General features: G+C 45.0%; 1 protein-coding gene across 2 annotated transcripts in view; it reads right to left on the bottom strand.

Annotated features, from left to right (window-relative positions):
* LOC129812843 (cysteine-rich motor neuron 1 protein-like) overlaps positions 1-2800 on the bottom strand; it is a 59796-nt gene extending 56996 nt beyond the window's left edge. Inside the window, exon 1 of one of the 2 annotated variants that reach the window (XM_055864758.1) lies at positions 2050-2800. In XM_055864758.1, the coding sequence (XP_055720733.1) occupies positions 2050-2338 (289 nt within the window). In that variant the 5' untranslated portion in view covers positions 2339-2800. The remainder of the gene's footprint in view (positions 1-2049) is intronic. The other variant, XM_055864759.1, reaches the window with a different exon arrangement.
* Positions 2801-14201: the final 11401 nt, after the last annotated feature.

Raw genomic sequence — 14201 nt, 5'->3', positions numbered from 1 at the left:
TCCTTCAAATGACTGCACTTAATATACAGTATGCAAATCCAGTCCAAAAGTCGTCATAAGCTTACACTTACACTGGATATTTTGCATTCTGTTCAATATCAATTGTACCAAATATTTTCTCATTGAATGTACACGTTTGTCAACTACAGACATCACATGAATACTTGGTCTACTTCCTTCGACCTCTATCACTCTTCCATATTGACCACCCAGAACAAGGAGCAGAGAGAGAAGCAGGGATCAGCAAGCGGAAACCCCCTACTCCTGAATGCGACCCAACCACTTTAATACCCTACCCCTGGCATGGGAGGGAAATCCCGGATCAACCTGGGCCCTGTGAGGTGTTTATTTACCCGCACCCAGCCAACTCTGCTGGGGGGCCACGTGCATGTGCTGGGGCCCACCGCTAAGGGACCAGAGGCACGACTCAATCATGGAAGCCATTCACATGGACCCATTCAAAGTTGTTAATTTGACAGAGGAAGTAACTGGGGGTATGAAAGGGGATTAAGGCCTCTGAGAACAACCTTAAATAAAGCCCAATCAGGGACACTGTCTCCTGGGACACCCTGCTGTCGGAGACCTCCAGACCTCCAGACCCCACAACGTGATGATGGAGGGCAGGGTCATGTAGATCCGGCCCCAACGTGGGACTGCTTTCTCTCACCTCTGGTAATGTCAGTCCCATGCAATCCCTTTATTTCAGTCTGGATAGAGACCAGGTGAGGGACTGACTGTGTTTGAAGTGATCCTGACCATGCCCCATGCCCACCTCTCTCAGGGGGAAACTCCTGTTCTCCCTCACCAACTGTGTGAAGAGCTAATCTTGGCTAGAACACATGCACGCCTGCACGCACGCACACACGCACGCACGCACACACACACACACACACACACACACACACACACACACACACACACACACACACACACACACACACACACACACACACACACACACACACACACACACACACACACACACACACACACACACACACACACACACACACACACACACAATGGTGATGGATGGGTAGCCTAGAGGCCCTATAAGAGATTTAGAGAGCCAGCCTCTAGAGTATAATCTTCCTGGGAGCCAGGGATATCATGTGCACAACAGCTTTATAGACTGTTAGTATACAACTGGTATAGGACATGGGTCTGATAGGAGGGAAGGCAGGGACACTACAGTGTGATTCATGGTAAGGTCATTCAGATAAATCTGCCAATGGCCTTTGCAATTTTGCCTTGACCCCAAGGGAGCCCTCAGAGCCACATCACAGGCCCACTGATTGTGCAGCCACATCACAGCAAAACACTTTCTACAAGGACAGCCAATCTGTTTCAGGATCAAATTAAGACAGAGTACTTGAAGTGTACATGCACAGTTACAGTCAACACATTTCCCATTGTTAAGCCGCAAATGCTTTTTAAATATTAATTTTTGTTTAATCTCAATTCAATTACTTTTTAGAGATGTCAGGTTGGGCTCTGGCAGTAAAGTCTGAACTCTAATAAGACTGACGTGGAGGCATGCTGCCAAAGCTGTTGCCAAACCTATTGTCATGCCTGCAAGCGAAGAGAGCTGGAGTTTAAATGGGGAAAGTGAACAGTCTATCTAACATGAGACGTCCTCTGTTGGCAGTCAAGAGCTACTTAAACCTTGAAATCTGGTCCAACCAACCCACTGAGAAGAGAGACAATGTCAACACAGCACAGTCAATGGAATCATGAACTGGCTGGCACACTGTAGTGTAGCCAAGCCAAATGACAATAATCACTTACTACGGAGATTAAACTTTTATGCCCTGAGCTGAGAGTGATCTTGATGAACAATCGTGTTGTTGGAACCTCAAAGCCAAACCTCCTATTCTTCCATCAATCAATAAGAAATTATTTCCTAGTAGCCTTACTGTAAAATTAAGATATGTTTTGCCACTCTAGGTTATGCTCAAAATTTCAGAATGGGAAACAATACCAACATTTAATTGGGACTACTTTATTCATAAAGTGATGCAAGTCTTATTTTAGACATAGGCTACGCACCTTTACAAACTCCTATATCAGGGAGCGTTACAGCTCCCTTTTGGCTGACAGCCGCGCAGGTTAGTCCCAAGGCGCAGTAGCCCAGTTCCCAGTCCTTGCCGCCGCACGGCTCCCACTCCAGCCGGCTACACTGGTCGCAGCATCCGCACGGGTCCTTGGCTAGAGTCCGGCCGCTATCGCAGGCTTTCGGCGGACACGTCCGGATATCACAGGGCTTACATTCATGGGCCATCAACACACGCACCAGAATTGAGAAATGCACGAATGTGACCAAACACTTACTGAACATATTTCAAAGCTGATGATGAGTTCAACAAGTTCGGTATGTTAAAAATGTAAGCAGACTATTTTCTTCTGTCAAGTGAACATGAAATCCGCGAGGTCCGTTGTTCCAAAATGTAAAAGTTACCGTTGAAAAATGTATTTAAAAAGTTGTTGGTGCCTTGCGCTGTCAGTACCTTCACTACAACAGACTAGGCAGCATATAGCCGTCTACAATAGCCTACCGTGGAAAAGTGAACGGATGCTCCTGGTCTGGTCTCTCCGGTAGGAGAGATGCCAGTAGGTATGTGTACTTTCAGTGTCGTTTCAATTAAAATAATATTATGCTACTCTCACGCCGCGTCCTACGACATCCACTGTGTGCGTATGTCTGTCTTCTGCGTTAGGAGAAGAGTGAGGATGCCCTAACACCAAAACACGGGGATGCAATCTGAGACCCAAATTGACATTACAGGCACATAGAAATTAGCAGCACCCCTTCCTCTTGACTGACATGGACGCCACCCAGTCACAAGTAGCGAACGGAGGGAGGATTTGAATTTAGATATCCCCTAATCGTTCGGCTGGTCCTCTCATTTTGTTACGCAATAGGTATGCATTCTCAATATAACCTTGACAGTCCCGTTGAACATAATGTTCTTTCCACTTTTACTTTTCTTTTAAACTTTTTAACTTAATGACAAATGTATAGTTACATTTTTTTAAATCACATTTTCATTTAAAACATGCTGTTTTCTATTTTAATATATTTTCAATTCAATTGAGGATTATGGTAAATGCTCATTGTAACTGATTTTGAAATATCAAATTGATTATTACGCTTGTATGCAATTCAACATATACATGTTTTTCAATCAGTAGGCCGCACACTAGGGCATCTCAAGAAGCACGTAGACCAGCATTCAGGTGTGATCTCAGTCACACACAAACACAACAACATGCTGGGCACATTGCATAATTCGTGGAATAGAATTTATATCTGCACACTGGACATCATTCAATCCCAATAACTCCAGTTGATGGCCCATGTCAAAGTATAATTTGCCTATCCAATAGCCCTTGTCCACTTCAGAGAGCTGTTAAGCAAGGCTCAGCCACATCTTGAGTTCTCTCTGCCCAAGACAGTGCAGTGACCAGTGGAGACCTAAAGTAGTGGTGCCAATGACCAGTGGACACCTTGGTCAGGTCTATATGAGGTACGTCGTATTGTGCCATTTACAATACCGTTTACAAAGTAGCCTACAACATCCCCTGTTAGCTGTTTAGCTCGCCACTATTAAGACATGTTGGCTATAGGCCCTAGTCATGTGTATTGTCTTGAGATGTTCAGCAAAACTTAGCTACCGTTAAAGATAACTCCTTAAGACTGGACATTAGGTGCTTTTTTGAAACATGGTGGGTCTCTTGAGAGTCCACTGCTGTAGCTCATAGCTCAGAGTGGGGTCCCTGATGGCCGATGGGTGCCCCGGCTTCATGTCATACAGTCAGGGTACTGGACTCAATGATTCTCACACAGAGGACAGGCCGCTTTCAGTTAGCTACAGTTGTTTTTATTCACGTTGTTTATGTTATGACGGCATATCAGATATTGGTCCAGAAAAGGTCTTGTAACACACAATATTTCTACATTTGTTTATGTTACTTGTCGGCAAAGCACCACAGTTTATTGAATCTTTTTCAGCTCACTATGACTCCTGGTGGTAATCTGTTTTGGGTCTATGTTTCCCTGCTTATGCTCATGAACAGAAAGCAGTGCTACTCACTAAAACTCAACAACTGTTAAGAAATAATCTACTGGGGTTCAGTACTGTAACGGAATTCTTCGTCCTCCTCTGACGAGGAATAAGAAATGTCGGACCAAGATGCAGCGTGGTGAGTATCCATTTTAATGTGAATACTTGAAACATCAAAATAACGAATAAACGAACGAAGACGAAACAGTCCCGTAAAGTAACAACACAAACACAGGAACACACAAACAGGAACAATCACCCACAATACAAAACAGGCTACCTAAATATGGCTCCCAATCAGAGACAATGACAAACACCTGCCTCTGATTGAGAACCATATCAGGCCAAACACATAGAAATAGACAAACTAGACAAACAACATAGAATGCCCACTCAGATCACACCCTGACCAAACAAAACATAGAAACATACACAGCAAACTATGGTCAGGGCGTGACAGTACCCCCCCCCCCCCCCCCCCAAGGTGCGGACTCCGGCCGCAAAACCTAAACCTATAGGGGAGGGTCTGGGTGGGCATCTGTCCACGGTGGCGGCTCTGGCGTGGGACGTGGACCCCACTCCACCATAGTCATTACCCGCTTCAGTGACCTCTTTGGAGCGGCGACCCTCGCCCCCAACCTTGAACTGGGAACCCTAATAAAGGGCCCCACTGGACTGAGGAGCCTCTGGACTGAGGGGCGGCTCCGGACTGAGGAGCGGCTCCGGACTGAGGTGCGGCTCCGGACTGACGGGTGGCTCCAGACTGACGGGCGGCTCAGGCGCCTCTGGACTGACGGGCGGCTCAGGCGCCTCTGGACTGACGGGCGGCTCAGGCGCCTCTGGACTGACGGGCGGCTCAGGCGCCTCTGGACTGAAGGGCGGCTCAGGCGCCTCTGGACTGAACGGCGGCTCAGGCGCCTCTGGACTGAAGGGCGGCTCAGGCGCCTCTGGACTGAAGGACGGCTCAGGACAGACGGGCGGCTCAGGCGGCTCAGGACAGACGGGCGGCTCAGGCGGCTCAGGACAGACGGGCGGCTCAGGCGGCTCAGGACAGACGGGCGGCTCAGGCGGCTCAGGACAGACGGGCGGCTCAGGTGGATCAGGACAGACGGGCGGCTTAGGCGGCTCAGGACAGACGGGCGGCTCAGGCGGCTCAGGACAGACGGGCGGCTCAGGCGGCTCAGGACAGACAGGCAGCTCAGGACAGACGAGGCGCACTGTAGGCCTGGTGCAAGGTGCAGGAACTGGTGGTACTGGGCTGGGGACACGCACCTCTGGGCGAGTGCGGGGAGCAGGAACTGGAGGGCTGGTGCGTGGGGCTGCCACAGGAGAGCTGGTGCGTGGGGCTGCCACAGGAGAGCTGATGCGTGGGGCTGCCACAGGAGGGCTGGTGCGTGGAGAAGGCACCGGATAGACCGGACCGTGGAGGCACACTACAGGTCTTGAGCACCGAGCCTGCCCAACCCTACCTGGCTGAATGCTCACTGTAGCCTTGCCAGTGCGGCAAGGTGGAATAGGCCGCACTGGGCTATGCACACGTACTGGAGACACCATGCGTAGGGCTGGTGCCATGTACACCGGCCCGAGGAGACGCACTGGAGACCAGATGTGTAGAGCCGGCTTCATGGCACCTGGCTCGATGCCCACTCTAGCCCGGCCGATACGAGGTACTGCTATGTACCTCACCGGGCTATGCACACGTACTGGAGACACTGTGCGTATCTCCGCATAACACGGTTCCTGCCCAGACCATCTCTCTCCACAGTAAGCACAGGGAGTTGGCTCAGGTCTCCTTCCTGACTTAGCTACACTCCCCGTGTGCCCCCCCAATACATTTTTGGGGCTGCCTCTCGGGCTTCCTCCCGCGCTTTCGTGCTGCTTCCTCATACCGCCACCTCTCCGCTTTCGCTGCCTCCAGCTCAGCCTTGGGGCGGCGATATTCTCCAGCTTGTGCCCAGGGTCCCTTGCCGTCCAGAATTTCCTCCCAGGTCCAGGAGTCCTGCGATCGCTGCTGCTGCTGCTGCCCGTTACCACGCTGCTTGGTCCTTTGGTGGTGGGTGATTCTGTAACGGAATTCTTCGTCCTCCTCTGACGAGGAATAAGAAATGTCGGACCAAGATGCAGCGTGGTGAGTATCCATTTTAATGTGAATACTTGAAACAAACAAAATAACGAATAAATGAACGAAGACGAAACAGTCCCGTAAAGTAACAACACAAACACAGGAACACACAAACAGGAACAATCACCCACAACCCACAATACAAAACAGGCTACCTAAATATGGCTCCCAATCAGAGACAACGACAAACACCTGCCTCTGATTGAGAACCATATCAGGCCAAACACATAGAAATAGACAAACTAGACAAACAACATAGAATGCCCACTCAGATCACACCCTGACCAAACAAAACATAGAAACATACACAGCAAACTATGGTCAGGGCGTGACAAGTACTGGATTTGGCAAAGGATAAATGAGTCCTTGTGCACAGATATGCTCTCTTTTCAATGGAATGGAACCTTTACTGTATAAAAATTATTAATATATACAGCTCTGGAAAAAATTAAGAGACCACTGCAAAATAATAAAATTCTCTGGTTTTACTATTTATAGGTATATGTTTGAGTAAAACAAACATTTTTGTTTAATTCTATAAACTACTGACAACATTTCTTCCAAATTCCAAATAAAAATATAGTTATTTAGATAATTTATTTGCAGGAAATATTAACTGGTCAAAATAACAAAAAAGATGTAATGTTGTCAGACCTCGAATAATGCAAAGAAAATAAGTTCATATTCATTTTTAAACAACACAATGTTCTATTGTTTTAACTTAGGAAGAGTTCAGAAATCAATATTTGCTGGAATAACCCTGATTTTCAATCACAGCTTTCATGCGCCTTGGCATGCTCTCCACCAGTCTTTCACATTGATGTTGGGTGAATTTATGCGACTCCTGGCGCAAAAAAATTCAAGCAGCTCGGCTTTGTTTGATGCCTTGTGACCATCCATCTTCCTCTTGATATCATTCCAGAGGTTTTCAATGGGGTTCAGGTCTGGAAATTGTGCTGGCCATGACATGGTCTTGATCTGGTGGTCCTCCATCCACACCTTGATTGACCTGGCTGTGTGGCATGGAGCATTGGAAAAACCAATCCTCAGAGTTGGGAAAACATTGTCAGAACAGAAGGAAGCAAGTTTTCTTCCAGGACAACCTTGTACGTGGCTTGATTCATGCGTCCTTCACAAAGACAAGTTTGCCCGATTCCAGCCTTGCTGAAGCACCCTCAGATCATCACTGATCCTCCACCAAATTTGGCCTCTCCAGGTCTCGCACTCACTGTGAAATTTGTCATCAAGCATTATCCCACCATCATTAATCAGCTAGATTCAGACATTGTGTGGTGTGTGTATTAAGGCGTCCGCATGCTACCCAACCGAAACAGTTAGGAATTTTTTGAATATATTATGATGACATTTTGTGACGTTTTTGTTCGTTTTGGACTGTTTGGCTGTTTGGGCACACAAAATTGTTTCTGGAGGTAAGCCGAAGTTCGGAGCCAAAGTCTACGCCCCTTTGTCCGTGACTTCTCAACAGTAAAGTTTCTTCAGTAAAGTTTCTTCAATAAAGTCTTTGTTGTCATTCAACAAGAGACGACTCGTTTTCATGCATATTTTTTCATTGAAAAATACTGCCCCAAACATCTCAAAAACGTCAAAATGAATGACAGATTTCTTGTATTATTTTACCAGTCCCAAACACAGTCCCAAACACGTTATTTTTACCCCCTCAGCCCTCGTGCTAGCCACTTTCCCTTGGGGGAATCCCAGTCGAAACCAGATGCAGTTTGATTGCTATCTTAAGTGGAGGTCCAATTCACTAACGTTACCCCCTCGGTGCTCGATTTAGCTTATGGGAGCGAGTGAAGAACTTTGATCACTGGCTGCGAAGTGTCACGTGGATGCGAAGTGTCAAATTTAATCAACATTGCTGCATTTTCAGCAAAATTAGCTTGCTAAAAAAAATATGTAGATGACATTCATTTTAGCATTGGCAAATTGGCTTAGTTTTGTAGTGGGGACCCTATAAAACGTAGCTAGCGTTATCATTTTTGGAGGGAGAATTCTGAAATGTATTGTAATAAATGACCAAACTATAAAACTAGCTAGCCAGCTATTGGTAACTGTAGCTAGCTAGCTACCCGACAGGAGTGCTAGCTAGCTGCGTTAGCTTGCTAGGTACATTAATAGCTTTAGGTTGGTTGTTTTTAAGATCAATTTTAAGATTTCCACCAAGGACGTTGCCTCTCAGATTATCACTCTCCCTCGCTTGGTCAAGCGACATTTAAGGTAAACTCGAATGTGACGATGTAAAACGTTATTCAAGGGCGGAGGGTTTAAGGCCGAGGGCTGTCTTCTTTGAATTTGTTCGGACTATTTTGATGAAGTGTATACGATGTTTCAAAATGGACAAATAGTACTATTGTCGCTTTTTTCTCGTTTTTCAAGCGAAGGCCTTTTAAAGGATTATGTGGCCACTCTGAAATGTCATTCCGTGAGGGACTGTAATAAAGGTCGTCTTGAATCCAGAAATTGAGATCCAAACAGAATTGGGATCCGTCAAATTCCTACCTGAGCCCGACAGGATCTGGTCATTAAAACAAAAAACCTATATACACAGAGTATACATAACATAGACTGACCAGGTGAATCCAGATGAAAGCTATGATCCCTTACTGATGTCACCTGTTAAATCCATTTCAATCAGTGTAGATGAAATGATGGAGACACGTTAAAGAAGGATTTTTAAGCCTTGAGACATGGATTGTGCATATGTTCCATTCAGAGGGTGTGCCTTTGAATGGGGTACAGTAGTAGGTGCCAGGCACACTGGTTTGCGCACTGGTAGAAACTCCAAATACAGTTGTGCCAAGCTTGTAGCGTCATACCTAAGAAGATTTGAGGCAGTAATCACTGCCAAAGGTGCTTCAACAAAGTACTGAGTAAAGGGTTTGAATACTTATGTAAACGTGATATTTCCACTTTAAAAAAAAACTGTTTTGGCTTTGTCATTATGGGGTATTGTGTGCAGATTGATGAGGGGAGAAAAAAGTATTTAATACATTTTAGAATAAGGTTGTAACGTAACAAAATGTGGAAAAAGTCAAGGGGTCTGAATACACTCTGATGGCAAATGTATCTGACCATGTGGCACAACACTGTCATGTCTAAGACAGAAAACCTCTTGATGTCTGTTGACACACACGAGTCAGTTTGCTAACAGCGGCCTTAGTCCATCCAGAAGTTGTTTGTACTGCAACAGCAACATGTACACACCACAGTATGTATCCCCCCTGTGCGCTACTGTATGTGGTCCTCATCCTCCCTCACAGCCCCACTCTGTTCTGTTAACCCTCTCTGGAGTTAGCAGGCAGTGAAACCCACCGGTTAAAGCAGGGAGAATGACAGTGGGTCGATGAGATAATGAGCTAGTCTTAAAAACACTTGGGTTTTATGGGTGTGCAAAAATTATTTAAAATAAAATGAATTCCTTTCTTACTGTCTGGCAGTGAACTTTAACATGCATTTTTGGTTGTATCTAAAATAATTGATTTGTGGTCTACAGTTTAGTATTTTCAAAATGACATACCTGTAGTTAGATGCAGAACATTGAGGTTTTCAGAAATATATCATTTTTTTCAGGTCATTATCATCACCTGCCAGACTGAGAGCAGCGAATAATTAATGAACTTTTGTCTGTAACCTAATATTCTGTAGGCCTATTATTTTACTGTCCAACATTAAAATCTAGCTTATTATATAGTTATTACTATTATATAGTATACGCTAAATAGGCTACAGTCAGCGAGTCACTCAGCTTTATGCTGACAAATATCACACTTGACTCGAGTCATTCAACATAAGTTAAACTGTTATTTTATATAAAGAAAATAGCCCAAATAAAATAGCAAAATAGCTTACTAAATAGGCCAAGTCTAAATAAACAAATGAAATAGCCTAAATAAACTAGTAAATTGAATAAATAAAACAATTAAATGAAATAGCTCAGGTCTTGAAATGATGAGCAACCTTTTCCCCTACCGTATCTACATTGTGCATAAATTAGGCCCATACAGACGATTTGCCTGTTGGTTTTTCTACACTGTACGCTCTTTAATTCAGTTTCTTTTTCACATCAGCAAAGAACAACTCAATGTTTCAGAAACTCACTTTATATAGTCTAGACTATCACTCTTTTCCTCTGCGTCCTTCACCTCTCCCACAACAAGTAGCCTATTTTACCCCAGAGCAAAGTGGCTCGTATTCATAAAGCATATATGCCGTTTTGTCACAAAATCCTATTTTGACACATTTGGTTTGATAAGCAATCCTTTAAGAGAATAACATGTAAAGGTGTGAAATTGTGAAATTACTTTGTTTTGGTTGGTACTTCACATATTTTCACACAGATCTGAGGTCGGTATTTACTGATCCCATGCAAGTTTGTAATTAAGGCACATGAAGTTCATATGCTCCTGTTTTTTTCTCAAATGGCCCTAAGGTGAAGTAGGAACTAGCGTCACCAGCCCCTGTTGGGCTGGCATGTCACATTTGTTTGTGTAGGTGTTAAACGTTAGGTGTGAGTGCAAGTGAGTTGAAAAGGTAAAAGGTTAGGCTGCGTTTGTTTCCTTGCAGTGGCAGATTGATGCTCTGTGTGTAGGCACAGCTGCTGTGGGCAGGACAGAGGCACAGACCCAGCTCCCTGTAGTGTCAACAACAGATGACAAAAGCCTTCTGTGAACCATGAGATAAGATCCTGAGGAAGAGGCGTCTTGATCTTCTAGACAGCTTTGGGGAGATGGGGAAACAAGGCAAGGCAAGGGAGAAGGGGTACTAGTCATTAGCTGGCTTATACTATATTTATAGTACCTTCTATTATACATAGTGCCTTATAAAGCTTGCAATACATATGAATAACAGTCAGACACACAGAGAGTGTTGCCGTAGAGGAGTGTAATGATAGAGGACACATTAGTAGCCATCTAATGCCATACCAAATGATTTTACTATTATGGTAAACATCCAATAACACCTCCTTCATGTGCAACATCTGCAGTGGGCAACAGGTTCCAACACAAACACTGCATCCAGGAAACCAGCCTCCAGCACGCATAATCAGCTCTCACTAGACAACCCTGTTCTTGTTCCTCCTTCCCCCCTTACATCTCCTCTCAAACGGACCGACTGCTGCTCTCCAACGACAGATCGGAGACAGAGGTTAGTTTCCATTCACTCGTAAAGATCTAGCCCCCCGAGAGGTACAATTACCTATTTGCTCGGGATCAGCTTTTAACTAGGTCCAGCTGGCTACGCAAAGGCCACTCATCTTTCCCTATCGTCCAGCAGGGTTTGCTTTGGCAGGGTGGAGGAACACCAAAGCTCAGGGAACACTACTCTCTCTCTCTCTCTCTCTCTCTCTCTCTCTCTCTCTCTCTCTCTCTCTCTCTCTCTCTCTCTCTCTCTCTCTCTCTCTCTCTCCTCTCTCTCTCTCTCTCTCTCTCTCTCTCTCTCTCTCTCTCTCTCTCTCTCTCTCTCTCTCTTCTCTCTCTCTCTCTCTCTCTCTCTCTCTCTCTCTCTCTCTCTCTCTCTCTCTCTCTCTCTCTCTACATGCAGTGTGAGCTACAAATCAGATCTGGCTTTGTCTGGAACAACAGCATAGAGCCCACAACTCCTGGAAGGGAAGGGAAAGCTGTGGTATTTCAAGAGCAAATCATTAGGCATCATTTGTCTGTCAGAACCTCAATGCTTGGGATTAAGTCGAGTGTGACATACAGAGTTCAATGTCATTATACCCACTCTGATAAGGCCAGTTGGCCTCAGTCTGATACAAGGCCTGCTAGAAACCTTTGTTGTCTCTGACCTCAAGCAACTCATTTGGACTTTTGAAATTAAATGTTATCTTAGTACAGAGCTCTTGGTAACTTAGAGGTGATGTTTCAAAACTTGTGTGTTTGTTTGTGTGTACATGTACTGTACATTTCTGAGTCCCAGGGCAGGGAGCAGAGAGCTGGTGGGTTACCATACATTCTCAGTTCCTGAATGTGCTGGTGGACTGACTCATGGGCTAAGGAGCACCAGGCGCACTGCTGTAACTAACTCCCCCAAACTGCAGCGTGTCCATCACTCCCCCCATGACCCCAGGGTGCAGACACAGAGACCCTGGTTGTCTCATCATCCCATACTTGAGGAGGCCTACAGTACAGCTGGAGGGGGTTATTAGGGTGGGGCCACGTTTGAGGGGCTGCCACAGACCCACAGTACAGGCCCCATGGTGACGCAGCAAGCCCCCTCCATTACCACAGGCTATGTGTTACAGCCTAGAGGGCTATGTGTTGAGTGTGTATGTAGTGGGCAGCGTGCGGCACACCTGATTACAGGCCTGAGGATGTAAGGAGGGATATATGGGCCTGCTATCGCACACGCTATGCTTATCAGTGAACGTATAGCACTGAGCTGGGCCTCAAGGCCATGGTGATGGCAATGCAAACATAGTGACAGTTGAAAGAATTTTCTAGTCGTTCACATGTCTATAATGAATAGCAGTGGAGATACGGAGCTGTTGGTATTGCAGTACAGTAAGTAACAGAGCATGCTGAATGGCCCTGCTTAAACACAAGCAATGTTAGTTAGGTCATCTGTTTCTTATACACTCATCGCCTACTCACTGAAAAGAGAGAAAACATGAATATGAGAAGGAATGATAATGAGCCAAAACAACATTTCTTTAGCTTTTGATGGCATGTGGCAGAAAGTTCATGAATAGAACACAACACTTAGTCTTGCCCATCTCCGACATCTGTACAGCATATTGAGGTAGTAACAAACATGGGTTATTACTTTCCTTTTCCATAATTATTATCCAGAGGGACTTTCAATTCTCACTATATACCCTTCATTTGTTGGGGCCTCCACGGAGAAACTGAGGAAACCCCAGTTGTGTAGTGGGGCCTGGAGAAGTGGGTATAGTCCAAAATTTTGCCACCCGGCAAAGGAAAGGCGCCCTGTGTGAAAAATTCTATGAGAAACAGTGACATACACTGAATGACCTAAAATTATGAATCCCATATTGGTCTTTTACAGCCAGGCCAATCCAAGCTGTACTGTGCAGTATGCTAATAGTAGGGCTTCTGTAGAAACAGATAAACTGAGTCAGAAATTCACAGGTTTTAGATTTAGCAAATTTTCTTTCAGGTTTTCATTCTCGAAGTCATGTTTTTTTAATAGAAAAACATTCAACTTGTATGTTTTAAGTCCACAACAATGCTTAAACCACATCAGGAGACCACTTTTGAGGTCTGGGGAAAATCTAAGAAACTTGAATTTTTGGGAGTAGTTACCCTTTAATTAAAGAGTTTGCAAAATAAATGGCCACTGGATGATCAAATAATCATGATATCACTCTGACAGATAGAAATAGAAATAATTTGTAGCTAGTTACCATTAATACTGAACAAAAATATAAACACGACATGCAACAATTTCAACAATTTTCCTGAGTTAAAATTCATATATGAAAATCAGTTAATTGAAATTAATTCCTTAGGCCATAATCTATGGATTTCACATGACTGGGCAGGGCACAGCCATGGGTGGGCCTGGGAAGGCATAGGCCCACCAATCAGAATGAGTTTGTCCACACAAAAGGGCTTTATTACAGACATAAATATTCCTCAGTTTCATCAGCTGTCCGGTTGGCTGGTCTCAGATGATCCCGCAGGTGAAGAACCCGAATGTGGAGGTCCTGGGCTGGCATGGATACACGTGGTCTGCGGTTGTGAGACCGGTTGGACGTACTGCCAAATTCTCTAAAACGACGTTGGAGGCGGCTTATGGTAGAGAAAACAATTTGTCTGGCAACAGGTCTGGTGGACATTCCTGCAGTCAGCATGCCACTTGCATGCTCCGTTAGAATTTGAGACATCTGTGTCATTGTATTGTGTGACAAAACTGCACATTTTAGAGTGGCCTTTTATTGTCTGTGTAATGATCATGCTAGTTTAATTAGCTTATTTAATCAGCTGTCAGTTGGATGGATTATCTTGGCAAAGGAGAAATCCTCACCAACA

This window comes from Salvelinus fontinalis, chromosome 16, assembly GCF_029448725.1.
Source record: "Salvelinus fontinalis isolate EN_2023a chromosome 16, ASM2944872v1, whole genome shotgun sequence".
Classification (NCBI taxonomy): Eukaryota; Metazoa; Chordata; class Actinopteri; order Salmoniformes; family Salmonidae; genus Salvelinus; species Salvelinus fontinalis.
This window is presented reverse-complemented; position numbering and strand designations above follow the sequence as displayed.